Source organism: Marmota flaviventris, chromosome 10, assembly GCF_047511675.1.
Source record: "Marmota flaviventris isolate mMarFla1 chromosome 10, mMarFla1.hap1, whole genome shotgun sequence".
NCBI lineage: Eukaryota > Metazoa > Chordata > Mammalia > Rodentia > Sciuridae > Marmota > Marmota flaviventris.
The window spans coordinates 57,749,579-57,763,715 of record NC_092507.1 but is presented as its reverse complement, the minus strand read 5'-3'; the positions used below and the strand labels follow the sequence as shown (position 1 = coordinate 57,763,715).

General features: G+C 35.4%; 1 protein-coding gene and 1 pseudogene across 2 annotated transcripts in view; one reads left to right on the top strand and one right to left on the bottom strand.

Moving 5' to 3' along the window:
- Positions 1-1,483: 1,483 nt before the first annotated feature.
- The window catches only part of Lrrc7 (leucine rich repeat containing 7), a 429,867-nt gene continuing 417,213 nt past the window's right edge, over positions 1,484-14,137 (bottom strand). For both annotated transcript variants that reach the window (XM_027949501.3, XM_071618746.1), the window contains one exon: positions 1,484-1,591. In XM_027949501.3, the coding sequence (XP_027805302.2) occupies positions 1,484-1,591 (108 nt within the window). The remainder of the gene's footprint in view (positions 1,592-14,137) is intronic.
- On the top strand, positions 8,364-9,124 carry LOC114103711 (transcription factor BTF3-like; annotated as a pseudogene).

Genomic DNA, 14,137 nt, shown 5'->3' with positions numbered 1-14,137 from the left:
GACATCAATATGTAATTCTATTGTAAAATCCCAATAGAATATACTTGAATCGATAGCATGTGAAGTAAATTCATTATATATCTATAAAGAGCTATGTAGAAATATGAGAGAGAACACATATAACCAATTCTTGGAAATTATTCTAAATTTTAAAATTCATATTTTAATCAAATTAATAATTAACAAAAATAAATATTATAAAGGATTATAAGATGACTTTTGATCTTATAGAGGAAAACAGTTCCAATGTAAAAGTAAATAATTCTATATTAACTATTCTTATATTACTCTCTAGAGAGAGCATATTCATAATTTAATATACCTTGATACATTCTTTGGGGAAAAAAGTATTTTATCTATTTCTGTCCACAAACAGCATTAAAATTAATACAGGTAGACCACAGCTCTGAGAAATTATATTTGAAGTTTCATATTTAATGCCAAAGTTTTAAAATCACCCAACATTAACTTTCTAACAAGTCTTTCTTAATGATAAATTTTATCAATTCCCCAAACTCATTTTAAATGATTTAAAAGTAGCAAATTAAAATAAAGCAGCACACAAATAAATTCCACATTTACAAGTAAAGAAATCACAGGGGCTACAGTTTATAATCAACATAAACTGGAAAGAAAGAAATCAATACCTTTCCTGCCACCCATCATTCACTGCTTAAATTTGTGGTGAAAAAGACTTATCTATAATGACCTTTAGTCTGTTTTTTAACTCTGCATGTATTGTAGTTAGCTAAAGGCATTGAACAAATTAGTTTTTCCTATTTTTATTCAGGTCCCAGTGATAAATGGAGAATTTATGAAATATTTCACTCTGTGTTATGAGAATTTAGTAAATGAATATGGAACCAAATATAAACACTTTATACCATATGTACAGTTACTTTCATAAGGCATTATCATGAATTTTTATTGAAAAAGATTCAATATAGTAAAGTCTTATTTTAAGATATATTTCTTTCTCAATCCGAGATGTTTAGTTTATGAAAATATTGTTTTTCTCTATATTCTTTTTGTATATATGCCAACATATACCTTGTGCTAGAAATATTTTATGGGAATTATAATTCTTTATGTTCGTATTTTCTATATAAAGGCATATACAACTTTGAGGCAGTGTTTCTGATGGAGAGCAGAATTCATAAAGAGCTGTGTGTGCTTCCGTGCTCCGAAATTATATGAAATCCACTTTGAGAAGAAACTTATTTGATTAAAAAAACAAAAAGAAAAACAAAACTGCACCAATGCACAGCCAGAGGCTGACAGTTAGAACTAATACATAACCACATGAACATCATATTTGTAGAGTTAACATTTTTAAGGATGATCAGTGCTAACATATAGTATTATACATTTGGCACTAATGTTTGCCATTGGTCCAGCAATTGGCAAAATTTGTTTCTATGTATAAATTTCTTTTTGAACATTAGGTCTGGCTAGACATATCTTCACTATTTATAGAAAATATTTAGACAGTAAGCTCACGTTGAATAACTAGGTCTACTGTGTTCTGGAAACTCTTCAGTAGTAATACAGCTTTTTCATGTTCCATATGTACAAAACTGTGTCCATTTGCCTGCAAATGCAAAATAAAACAAGACAATCAATGCAAAATATTTGCTTATCATTGTATCATTGTTTCTAATCATATGATCCAAGGGAACACTGAGCAACAAAAAGATACCAGTTTTAAAATTCACAGTGAAATAGCATCTATGGAAGTAACTTTATCCAATTTATCCAGACTTAATCCAATTTATTAATTCCACTAGTATTTATCCAATCTCTAGTATGTCTTTGCCACTGTGTTGATCATAAAGATACACTGCTGTCCAGTGCGATGGTGCCCATCTGTAATCCCAGTGGTTCAGGAGGCTGAGATAGCAGGATCACGAGTTCAAAGCTAGCCTCAGCAAAAGTGAGGTGCTAAGCAACTCAGTGAAACCCTGTCTCTAAATAAAATACAAAAAAATGGGCATGGGATGTGGCTCAGTGGTTAAAATGCCCCTGAGTTTAATCCCTGGTAAGAAAGGAAGGAAGGAAGGAAGGAAGGAAGGAAGCAAGGAAGGAAGGAAGATATATTAGTGAAAAACAGGTTTGTGGTATAGTAGTTCAGTCTGGCTGTTGTTCTAGAATTGTTTACAGAGTAGCCTAGTTGAGATGGATTGGGAGTATGCACATGGCCATTGCCTATTGGTTGACTTTTTCAATATTCAGTGGACTGACACTTATTTTTGGCATACAGTGCCTTTGTTATTTTACTTACTCTTTTTATGCTTTTTAAAAACATGATTAATATTACAAATAACCAATCACTTAAATGTTTCACTGCCTTTAGTTTTTTTTTTTTTGAGAGAGAGAGAGAGAGAGTTTTTTAATATTTATTTTTTAATATTTATTTTTTAGTTTTCGGTGGACACAACATCTTTATTTTTTTAAATTTTTATATGGTGCTGAGGATCGAACCCAGTGCCCCGCGAATGCCAGGCGAACACACTACTGCTTGAGCCACACCCCCAGCCCCTGCCTTTAGTTTTTTAAATTTCAAACAGCATTACATCTCCAGCAAACTGTATAGTCTTCATAATTTAGAGGAAAGTCATCTGATACATAATACTTTTTCAGTAGTTTTTAAAATTGACTAGACAATGATGTGATAAAGAAAGTTCTAAAATGTTGCATGTTTTAAACTACATTATGTCTAAACAGTAAGGAAAATACTAGGAAACAAAATGTAAACCCTTGGAAATTCATATAGCATAAATTTGTTTTGCATTAGCAAAACCCTAGGCATTGTTTAATAATTTAATGAAAATGTTAATGAAGTGGGCATTAGCTGTTTCCAGTGGCACAAGACAGTAACTGAGTAGAATTTGGGGTATGTTACACAGTTCAAATTTCTTGATTTAAATTATATAAAAATCAGAATGAAGTTTCATTTCATATTATTTGTGGTTAGATGGTAACAGCGAATAGAAAACAGAGCTAATGGTACATTCTTCTTTCTACTCTTATCCTGTTTCTGACATCAGAAAAATAGCAAACTTGCATGAAATATATACACATATATATTAAACTAATTTTTATTAAAGCATTATAGTTATATATAATATAGTTTGGTTCATTTTGAAAAAAAATCAGACTAAAGTATAGCTGTAACGGGTACACTAACTTAGTGTCTTTAAATTTCCCCAAATGTATACTTAATTGTGAAATTAAAATTTAACTTTACTAATGAAGTTCTTGTATGTTAAAACTTAATAATACACTTGTGAAGGCTCTGATTCCTCTACCTGCAGCCCCAAACCTAGAACAACAATGAATTAAAAACCCACTGAGAGTTTTCAGAGAATTGCTTGAAATTTAAATATCTCAGAGTTTCAGAGATGAGAAATTTGCTAGGATTTGGAAGCCATGGTATTTGCCTCAGCCTTAGACCTGATATAATATCAATGCTAAAAATAGACAATAGTATTAGCATTAAGGGCATGAGTGGTGCAAAACTTAGCCAATTAATCATAGTTATTAATTGTGAACTATTCTTTTTTTAGTACCGGGGAGTGAACCCACAGGCACTTGACCACTGAGTCATATCCCAGCCCTATTTTTATTTTTATTTTTTTAATTTAGAGACAGGGTCTCACTGAGTTGCTTAGCACCTCACCATTGCTGAGGCTGGCCTTGAACTCGTGATTCTCCTGTCTCAACCTCCCAAGCCCCTGGGATTACAGGCGTGTGCCATCATGTCCATCTAACTTTGAACTATTCCTTTATTGAAAGATCTTCAAAGAAATTTGGTCCACTTTGAGTATGATTATTTTTTCAACAAAAAGTGTCTGCTGTGTGCTGACTGTCCAAGGTATTACAGTAGACTCTGGGCAGAAACTCAGGAACAGATGAACATGGAGGTTCCTAGGTAAAGGGAGGCTGTCCAGCAGGGGAAGCAAGCCATAGGCACAACTGAAAATATTATACAAGATGCCTTTTTAAATGAAAGGCCTACCCTAGACACTAAGCCACTTGTCTGAAGCCACATAGCTCAGAGAGTGGGTTAGGAATTCATACTTTTATGCTCTAATTTTTATTCCTTCTTATTATTTCTCCCAATAATTCACCAAAATAATAAGACCATGGTCATTTCATATGATCTGAACTGACAATTCACTTGCCATGAAAAATGTTCAATATTTCCTCCTTCAGCATTGTGGCTCCATCTTCTCCTGGAATTCTGTGCTTTATTGTGGTTGCAAAGCTACTATTCTCATTCTGATTCTTATCAGGTGTAATTTCACTTATTCCAAAAAGACTGATAGAGATAACCTTTAGTCCTGAATTGAAAGCTACAGAAATGCTGAATCTCTCCTTCTTGTAGTTTCATCTCTGGCTTAATTGGGTTGTGGTGGCCATATGGGAGCTTTCTTTTCTGAATGTCAAGAACCAAGTCTGAATGTCTGTTGGGGCAATGCCAAAAAACTTGTGAGAGAACAGATTAGAAGGAAGAAAACTTCTAATAAGAAGAATCTACAATTTTGCTCCTGATTAGACAAGGGTATAAGAAACAAATAAGAATCAAACTGTGATGCTAGTAACTGAAAATAGAAACCTTGGAGAAACGAGGATAAGAGGACAAGTGGAGTTTTCTGGCAATAGAGACAAGGGAACTACTGATCATCCATTTGGAAACAGGAGAGTGGAGTCCAGGAAGCAGGTCAGAGTGGTCCCAGTAACACCAGAGGTGAGGTTTTATAGCAGGATGATCCCACGTGAAACACTGAGATTTACCAGAAAAATCCAACTGCAGGAACAGGATGGAGTTCAAGTTTTGGAAATATAGAACAGAAATAGATGACAGTGTTTGCTGCTAATGGGGATATCTATGTAAATCTGCTTGAAGTGAGGTAGAAAAGGGGACAGGGCCTGTTACTTTCTATCAGAGGGTGGCAGAAGCTGGCTTTAGCCTGAGAACCAAATTAAAGAGCAGAGAAAACCCTCATGATAGCCACACACTGAGCCCAGAGGCCAGGAAACCCTGAGTTCCTAAGAGACCCAAGCATGAGGAGACCTGGGAAGGGTCATCCTGAAGAGGGACCAAGTAGGATGCTCATAGAGGAATAGAAAATCCAAGAGAACCAAACATTTTCTAGTGCCACCAGTTAGCACAATTTTCCACAGCACAGACAAATAAGCAGAGAAAAGCTGAATTAATTCTGGGCTCAACTCCGTTCTGGTTCTGATAAACCAAACTTCACGATGTTGAGAACCACAATCCAGGCTGACTCGGGGACAACAGACCCCCTTCATAACTTAGCTCTGAGAACAGCTTGAAAGCACCAGCTTTTGGCTTTTGCACTTACTACATACAAACTAGAGTCAGAGCCCCGAAAACACATAAATAGAGCCGACCACCCAGAAGGCAAGAAGCACGTTGGTGAATTAGATCCCCAGTCAAATGAACACTAGGGTGCTCTCTGTAATTCCAGTCCCCAGACATGTTTTGATTTAAAATTAGAGGGTTGGTGAACCTCAAGAGTCCTGTTTAAAAGAGTACAACCAGGGACTGTCTGGGAATGGCTCCAAAATACCAGAAGACTCTGAGTTAGTTTAGAAAGTTTACAAAAGATCAAATGAGTTAATATATGTCAAGTGCTTAGGATGGGGCCTGGCACATATAAGCAATCAAGAAAAGCTAATACTATTAAAGTTACTACACTACCACCACCTAGAGTTTAAAAAAATAAGACTTTTATTAAGCCATAAGAACAGAAGTTGAAAATATCAGAAGAACTATATTTTTCTTTTTTTTTTTTTTTTGCTTAGATAAAAACCCTAATTTTTTGATAGATGCAAATGTTAGGATCAGAATGATCACAGGAAACATCCAAGATAACAGCAGGTGGCTAGGTGGGAATTTATGACACAGTTGTCAACTCTCTGGATCTTGGTACAATTTGTTTCTTTGGATGTTGCAAGGTTGCAATTCTTATTGTAGGTTTGTTAAATAAATTCACTGTTTTTTAATGCTTTTTTTTTAGTTGTTGATGGACCTTTATTTTATTCATTTATTTACACGCGATGCTGAGGATCAAACCCACTGCACATGCTAGGCAAACGCTCTACCACTAAGCCAATACCAACCCCAGCCCAATAAATTCACTTTTTAGTAGTAATTTAACTATTTCTTGATAAGCAGCATTGTGTTATGCCTGTTTCCAGGGACAGCAATGACAGAAGAGCCTGGAAAAAGGGTTTGAGTGGAAGAGATGACAGAACCTTAGCTCTAGAGAATCTACTTCTTTCATCTGTAGGACAAAAAAGCAAAAAGAACTTATATTTGTTACTATGAAAATGGCTATCTGGTTTATGTCTTGAATAGTTCAGACAGGAATCAAAGGATCATGTCACTGTATTTGTAGGGCTTTTCCAAATAAAATTAAGAAAAAAATATTTTTTTCATTACTGTGGATTGAACCCGGGATGACCTACCATTGAGGTACATCCCAGTTTTTAAAATTATTTTATTTTGACACTACGTCTCACTAAGTTGCTCAGGTTGATCTTGAACTTGAGATCCTCTTGCTTTAGCCTCCTGAGTAGCTGGAATTTTAGATATATGTCATGGAACTGGCATGAATCCTCTTGCTTTAGCCTCCTGAGTAGCTGGAATTTTAGATAGATGTCATGGAACTGGCATGAATCTCAATCTTTTAACTAGAGGAATGTTGTGGCTGGTTTGTGTGTATGAATAGGAGAGGCTGAGGAAATAAAGGCTGGTACTGTACAATATCAATTGTAGAGTATAAATTCAATGATGCTTTGAAAAATAAATGCATATGATACATTTACACATATAACATTTTGAATATATGCACAATATAAATGCAAAAGATAATATGAAGAATAAATTCTAGCTTAATGAAAATTTAAAATGTTGCCTCTTTTGGATACATATATGCTTTATATAAGCACACTATCAGATTCAAATAAAATGTGTGCAATCTTGAGGAAATTGCATTCTCGTGAAAAACGAGAAACAAATGACTGGCTTATTAAGTTTCAATGAAGTTAATGAGAAAACAATCTAGGAAATGAAGACATTCTGAAAATGTTATGTTTCAAGAATGTGTAATTAATGGGTTTTCTAGCCTTAGATGATTTGAAAGTTTGAAGGAACATTTTATTGTAATCTTTATTTTGCTTCCAAAAGATATCCCTCCTATTTCACATCTATTTGACATCTTTTGTGCCACAAAATATTTTTACTTTCCCTTTTTCATGATTTAGATGTAAAAAATCTGAGGATTAATGGAAAACATTATTTGCAATTCCAGCTTCGCAATTATAGCTTGTCAATTTACTGTAAAACACACTTAAGTTTCTGGATTTCTTCCTCTTATTCCTTTCTGGATTTATCTCCAATTTCCTTCTGGTAAATGTTTTGTTAAATGGATAAATTATGGATGGTTATACTGCAGAAACTTTCCAGATGAGGCTGTAATTCTCATAGGAATTCTGTTGTATTCTTAGCTAAAGATCTAAATTTAAAAACTAGGCTTGGAAAAGGCTCGCCCCCGTTCTGATGGGATTATCCAACAGCAAGGACAAGACAAATCATTTTAGACTACAAAAGGAAAATCAGATTAGAGACTGGGGCATGTGATTTTTGATTGATTTAAACTCATCCTCAAGGGACAGACATTTAAAGGACCAGTACACACATATTTTGTATATTACATATATACTTTGAAAGCCTGCAGTTCTTGGGATGAGGGAAAACTAAAAAATATAGCAATTGAACTATAGCTATAAGGGTAAGACTTCATGCTATTCAATCTTGACAGCCAGCTATTATGAGACACAGTAGGAATCTTAGATATTTATGACTGTGCTTCTCATGACAACCTGGAGTTAATTCCCATTTTAGAATTTTCAGGTGATAGAATGAATACTCTCATTAAATATTGGAATATATTTAAGATAGAACATACTGCATAATCAATACACATTGACTCTATGCCAAGTCATTTATAAAACTTTCTATCAAAAATCTGAAGTATAGACCTTTACTTCTCAGATAGTTCTCATAAAAAAATTTACATTACTCTTTGTAAATGTGAGAAAATTTGAAGTCTTGATTTTTTTTTAGTAGAAAAACAAATTTTTACAAAACATAACAAAAAATTCTCTACTATCTTAAGTGGACACATGTACTACAGCTTGAATATCTGAATTCAGGCTCAAAAGAGACATGGGCAAGAGAGAATGGACTTGGTATACACCAAGCTGGTCTGCTTGAGACCCCTTGAGCGCCAATCCTAGTCCCTGGCGCAGTCCATTTCTGCTCTGACAAGATGAAAGAAACTATCATAAACCAAGAAAAACTCGCCAAACTGCAGGCACAAGTGCATATTGGTGGGAAAGAAACTTCTCACAGAAAGAATGTGATGGGTCATGGAACAGCTACAGCAGATGATAAAAAACTTTAGTTCTCCTTAAAGAAGTTAGGGGTAAACAATATCTCTGGTGTTGAAGAGGTGAATATGTTTACAAACCAAGGAACAGTGATCCACTTAAGCAATCTTAAAGTCAAGGCATTTCTGGGAGCAAAAACTTTCACTATTACAGGACATGCTGAGACAAAGCAACTGACAGAAATGCTACCAGCATCTTAAACCAGCTTGGTACAGACAGTCTGGCTAGTTTAAGGAGATTGGCTGAAGCTCTGCCCAAGAATCTGTGGATGGAAAAGCACCACTTGTTACTGGAGAAGATGATGATGATGAAGTTCCAGATTTTTTTTTTTTTTTTTTTTGGAAATGTTTTTTTCGGGACTTGGGAATTTTTTTGGGGGGATGGGGATATACCAGGGATTGCATTCAGGAGCATTCAGCCATTGGGCCACATCCCAAGCCATATTTGGCATTTCAGTTAGAGGACAGGGTCTCACTGAATTGCTTAGCACCTCACTTGTGCTGAGGCTGGCTTTGAACTCTTGATCCTCCTGCCTCACCCTCCCCAGCCGCTGGGATTATAGGCGTGTGCCAGGTTGCCTGGCAAAGTTCCAGATCTTATGGAGAATTGTGATGAGCCTTCTAAGAATGAGGCAAACTGAACTGATCAACTTCTGAAGACAATAAACTTGAAGAAGTTACTGCTATTTTATATTATGACTGCTTTTTAAAATTGTTTTGTTTATGCATCTGATAAAAATCTAGATCTCTACTGTTTTTAAGACCAAGCCCCTTGGACACTGAAGCTCTTTTCAATTTTTGCTTGTACACAATTTATTTTTTGAAGCTAATTAAGCTGAAGAAGATTGGGAATAAAGTTTGAAACAAAGGTTAATAAAGTTCAGGGAAAAAAAAGTGGAGTAGACTTAACAGAAGGCTCTGGGAATTATTTGTGTAGAAACTTGGGTGAAGAACTGCTAATAGTGTTTCTGAAGAAACTTACTTATCTGCTCTGATCTGAGAATGCCTGTTTTCTTGTCAAAGAAGTCACATGTGTCTCTGGAAAATTAATTTCCTACTTTGATTTACAAGGCAATTTCCAAGCAGCTACACTCTATTCCTTTTACCATGAAAAGAATAACCTGAAAATCAACCCCTCACTTTCAGGGTGCTCTTTGGAGTCAGGCTAGTTTCTGTTTTGCTGGATAGCTTGCTCTTAAAAGGCAACTAGGAACTATGTAATGTTTTGAACAACCAACAATAAAAATTAAAAAAAAAAGGCAACTAGGAATCTGTGATATAGCTCAATGTTATAGCATCTGCCTAGCATATGTGAGACTCTGGGTTTAACCCCCAGCAGTGCAAAAAAGTAAAATAAAATAAAACAGGACCAATTGGGCTGGGTTCATTTTATTAAATGTTTGATATTTGACTCTTTCTTGTCTTCCTCCATTTTCTGCTCTGTATAATTTGGGTGCATCTGCTTCCTAGATTAGACCGTGTAAAAGCAGCAATATAGTTACCTTCTCTGTTGTGTTGTTTATACCACTTGGCACAATATTTTTTACAGAGTGGGCATTTGATGGATATTTTCTAAATAAGCAAATAAACAAATCAATCAGTAAAATTTGCTCTAGAGAATCAGTATGGTATAATGGAATGAGCTCAATAAGTTATTTAACATCTGTCAACAACAGACAAGGTACCTTGCAAGGTTGTTTGAGTTAGATGACAGAGTAAAGATTCTTAATTATCATTATATTTCACATTAGCCAGCTATGGAGGATAGAACAGCCTAATGGGCTTGACTTGTCTTTATTTGTTTTCAAATTTTACTTAATACTTAAAATACTATTTTTTTTTAATTTTCAAAAAGTATTTTCTCAATTTTTGAAATAGATATCTGTGGTACAACTTTAAATATTATGAACAAAACTAAACAAATAATAATAATACATAGTGAAACTTTGGTATGTATATACAGAGTTTATCACACATTTTTTTTAAAACCTGTTTTTTTTTTTTTTCTTTTTTGAGTACAGGGGATTGAACTCAGGGGCACTTGATCACGAAGCCACATCCCCAGCCCTATTTTGTATTTTATTTAGAGATAGGATCTCACTGAATTGCTTATCACCTTGCTTTTGCTGAGGCTGGCTTTGAACTCATGATCTCCTGACTCAGTCTCTGGAGCCACTGGGATTACTGGCATGTGCCACCTATTTTTAGTTGTCTTATAACCAACCTGTATTTTTCAATTTTAACTTTTTAGGGGTACTGGGGATTGAACTCAGGGGCACTTGGCCACTGTGCCACATCCCCAGCCCTATTTTGTATTTTATTTAGAGACAGGATCTCATAAGTTGCTTAGCACCTTGAGTCTGTTGAGGCTGTCTTTGAACTTGTGCCTCAGCCTCCCCAGCCACTGGGATTATAGGTATGTATCACGGCACCCGGCTTCAAACTGTAATTTTTTAAAAGAAATCTTATTCTCCCAAGTATTATATCATCATATACAATAATTTTTCTGAACACTAAGAGTTACATGACTATTATCCTTTTTCCCCAAGAACACCGGAATTTTGATTTTCAGCCACCAAATAAACTATAGAAATGCCTAACTTATTTAGTATTGTTGGAAAACCTTTAGGGGGATTCTTAAATACTCTCAATTTATTTCTTTAAGGGCACAACACTTCATTTTAACCATAAAAAATATTTCTCACTTACTATTCTTGCAGGGTTTTTTTTTTGGAGTGATTTTTTTAAAATTCAGAAAAATGGATGTACTCTAACCCTTTCTTGGAGAGTCATGGTGCTAACTATGAACACTGACACTATGGGAGAAAGCCACGGGCTGAGTTACAATAACTAGGGGTCCTCAGAAGCAATTTGATGTTCAGTTTACATGTTTGTTTTTGACAGATGGGGCTATTGAATAAATGAACTTTGCCTAAAAGAATGCTGTCAGTGCCTGATCACACCTTCTGCTTATTAACAGACACAGAGCCATAGACCTTTCATTCAGACAAGGAAAGTTTGTTTGATTCAGTGGCTATATTCAGATGTAACTGTGTGCAACAGACATGGCCATCCACAGACATTTCACTTAGACTTCAGTCTGAACTTACTTCTCATATTCTGAGGCTGGAAGCTGTATCTTGCCATCCCCTCTACCCCATCATTGCCCTCACTCCAACTCCTCCGTGTTTGAATTCTCCAACTCCATGGGAAACATTCTTAAGTTCCAAGGCTTCCTTTCTTCACGACTCTAACCTGTGACCGTAGGGTCTTTCTGCCTGGTATTCTCTCTTCTGTGCTCCGCACTCTTTCTGGAGTAAGCCTTTTACCCTCTCCTGAGTGCCCAGGGCCAGTCTGGCCTTCAGGCTTCCTCCAGCTCATTCCTTTGTCCTTTGTTAAGTCCAAAGGCAGAAACTTGTTTTCCTCTGTTCCCTCCATACCAGGGAGCTCTGTGATTTGTGTTCCGTCTCCCACTCACCAACTGGATCAATGGGTGAGGTGGGTTGAGCAGGCCAACCATCTTGGCTTTTATTTTGGTTTTCAGTGGCCACCCTTTGTATCCCAAGAAATACCTTCCTATATTAATCATTTCATTTTCTTAATACTTCACATTTATTAGTTATATCACAAAATCAAATACTTCACTGGTTTTCTAATAGATCTGCATACATATGTCTTGTGCCCCTAGTGAGGAGCTCCTTTGAGGGTACATGACTTCCCTCTTATCTATTATAAGTCCTCTAATGGGATTCCTTTATAAAACACTTATCAGGATATACAGTGGGATTCTCTGAGATTATGGAAGAGAGCAGTGATACAATCAGCCTCTTGGGCATCAAGCTCCAAGATTTTGAACAAGATATGGCGCTCTGAGTTGAAAAAAAAATCACTAACAAATAATTTTAAAAACCAGTAAAAAGCACAATAATTATAACTCTAAAAGTCAAAAGTCTAAGTATTTGTTCATAAGTTTATTTGTTGATTTATTTATTTATTGTTTTTTTAAAATTATTTTTTTGTACCAGAAATTGAACCCAGAGGGGCTTAACCACTGTGCCACATCCCCAGCACTTTTTATTTATTTATTTATTTTTACTTTGAGACATGGTCTTGCCAAGTTGCTTAGGACCTTGCTAAATTTCAGAAGCTGGCTTTGAACTTGTGATCCTCCTGCCTCAGCCTCCTGAGCTGCTGGCATTACAGGCACGTGCCACCATGCCCAGATGAATTGTCTTTAAGAATTGTAAGGCCTAGGTGTTTAAGACAGGGCAGGTGGGGGTGGGGGAGGGATACCTGGTTTGTCTGAATTGTTAACACATTGATTATTTCATTTTTGGTATGTTAGAAATATAGTCACAGATCAGGCAGATATTTTGCTTACTGATTCCAAAACCCTTAAAATGATAATGTAGAAGAGACTATAAAATTATTTTCAATTGGGAGCATATTTTTATGTCTCATATTGGAAAAAATCTGTTTTTGTAATTGGTAAAATATAGATGCCATTAACTAATTCTCTATAAATTATTTCATTTCTCTTCTCCTACCAAAGTTAGGCATGTGTTTGGGGGCAGAGAGCTGGTCATTAAAAGGGATAGGGGGCAGCTACCTTTAATAATAGAACATGACATACTTACAAGTGATCTTTAGGTTTATCACTATGAATCACATTATTGACAATCAAGTATAATATATTAATTATTTCCACAGAGTAATTATAATTAATACATCTCCTATATTGAGGTGTATTTTAAGATATAATTTTAATTTTAATGAAACGGACTGAAATTTTTAACTGGAAAAAAACATTAGAAGGGACTATGATGTTAAAGTAACAAAATGGCCATTTCAATAATGTTTGCATATTGGCAAATTCACATGGTTCAATCGAATAACATTCTTTTGTGATCCATGTGCTTTTCTTTTTCCTTTCTTTCTCTCAGTAATACAACTCAGCTTTACAGAAGGGGAGGTTGTGAAGGGTCAGTTCTCCTATCTCTGCATTCTTCCCACATGCCACACTGTCTTAAAGCCAAGTAGCACTGTAAATCACTTGAATAAGCTCATTAATTATAGGGTGTCTTTGCTGGGAAAATGAATCGTAAAATGACAGGAAAATCATGTGAATATGTTTTAATTAACATCATCACTTAATGAACACATCATATAATTCAAATAACATGCTAATAATACCATAGCAGAGTAAGAGGGGTGAGTAAAAAGAGTGAAAAAAATATTATTTAATAAATTTGGGGTTTGGGATTTGGGAAAGGTACCTCTTTTATTATCTTATGTCTCTTTTGTTCTTTGCTATTGGGTTATACCAAACACAGTAACTGTCATCCCTTTGGGCTCTCCATCTTTGTTTTGCTTCCTTTCATCTTGCTTTTCCAGGGTTTTCATTGTCACTCAGCTTTGTAAATAAATTGGCTCTAGTGACAACACATAATACTAATCTTGTAAGTAACAGATAACTTTTTTAACTCATAACCCATTTTCTCCCATTATTCTTTTTTTAAAAATATTTTTTTAGTTGTTGATAGACCTTTATTTTTATGCGGTGCTGAGAATCGAACCCAGTGCTTCACACGAGCCAGGCAAGTGCACTACCACTGAGTCCCAGCCTCAGCCCTCCCCATCATTCTTCAAACTAA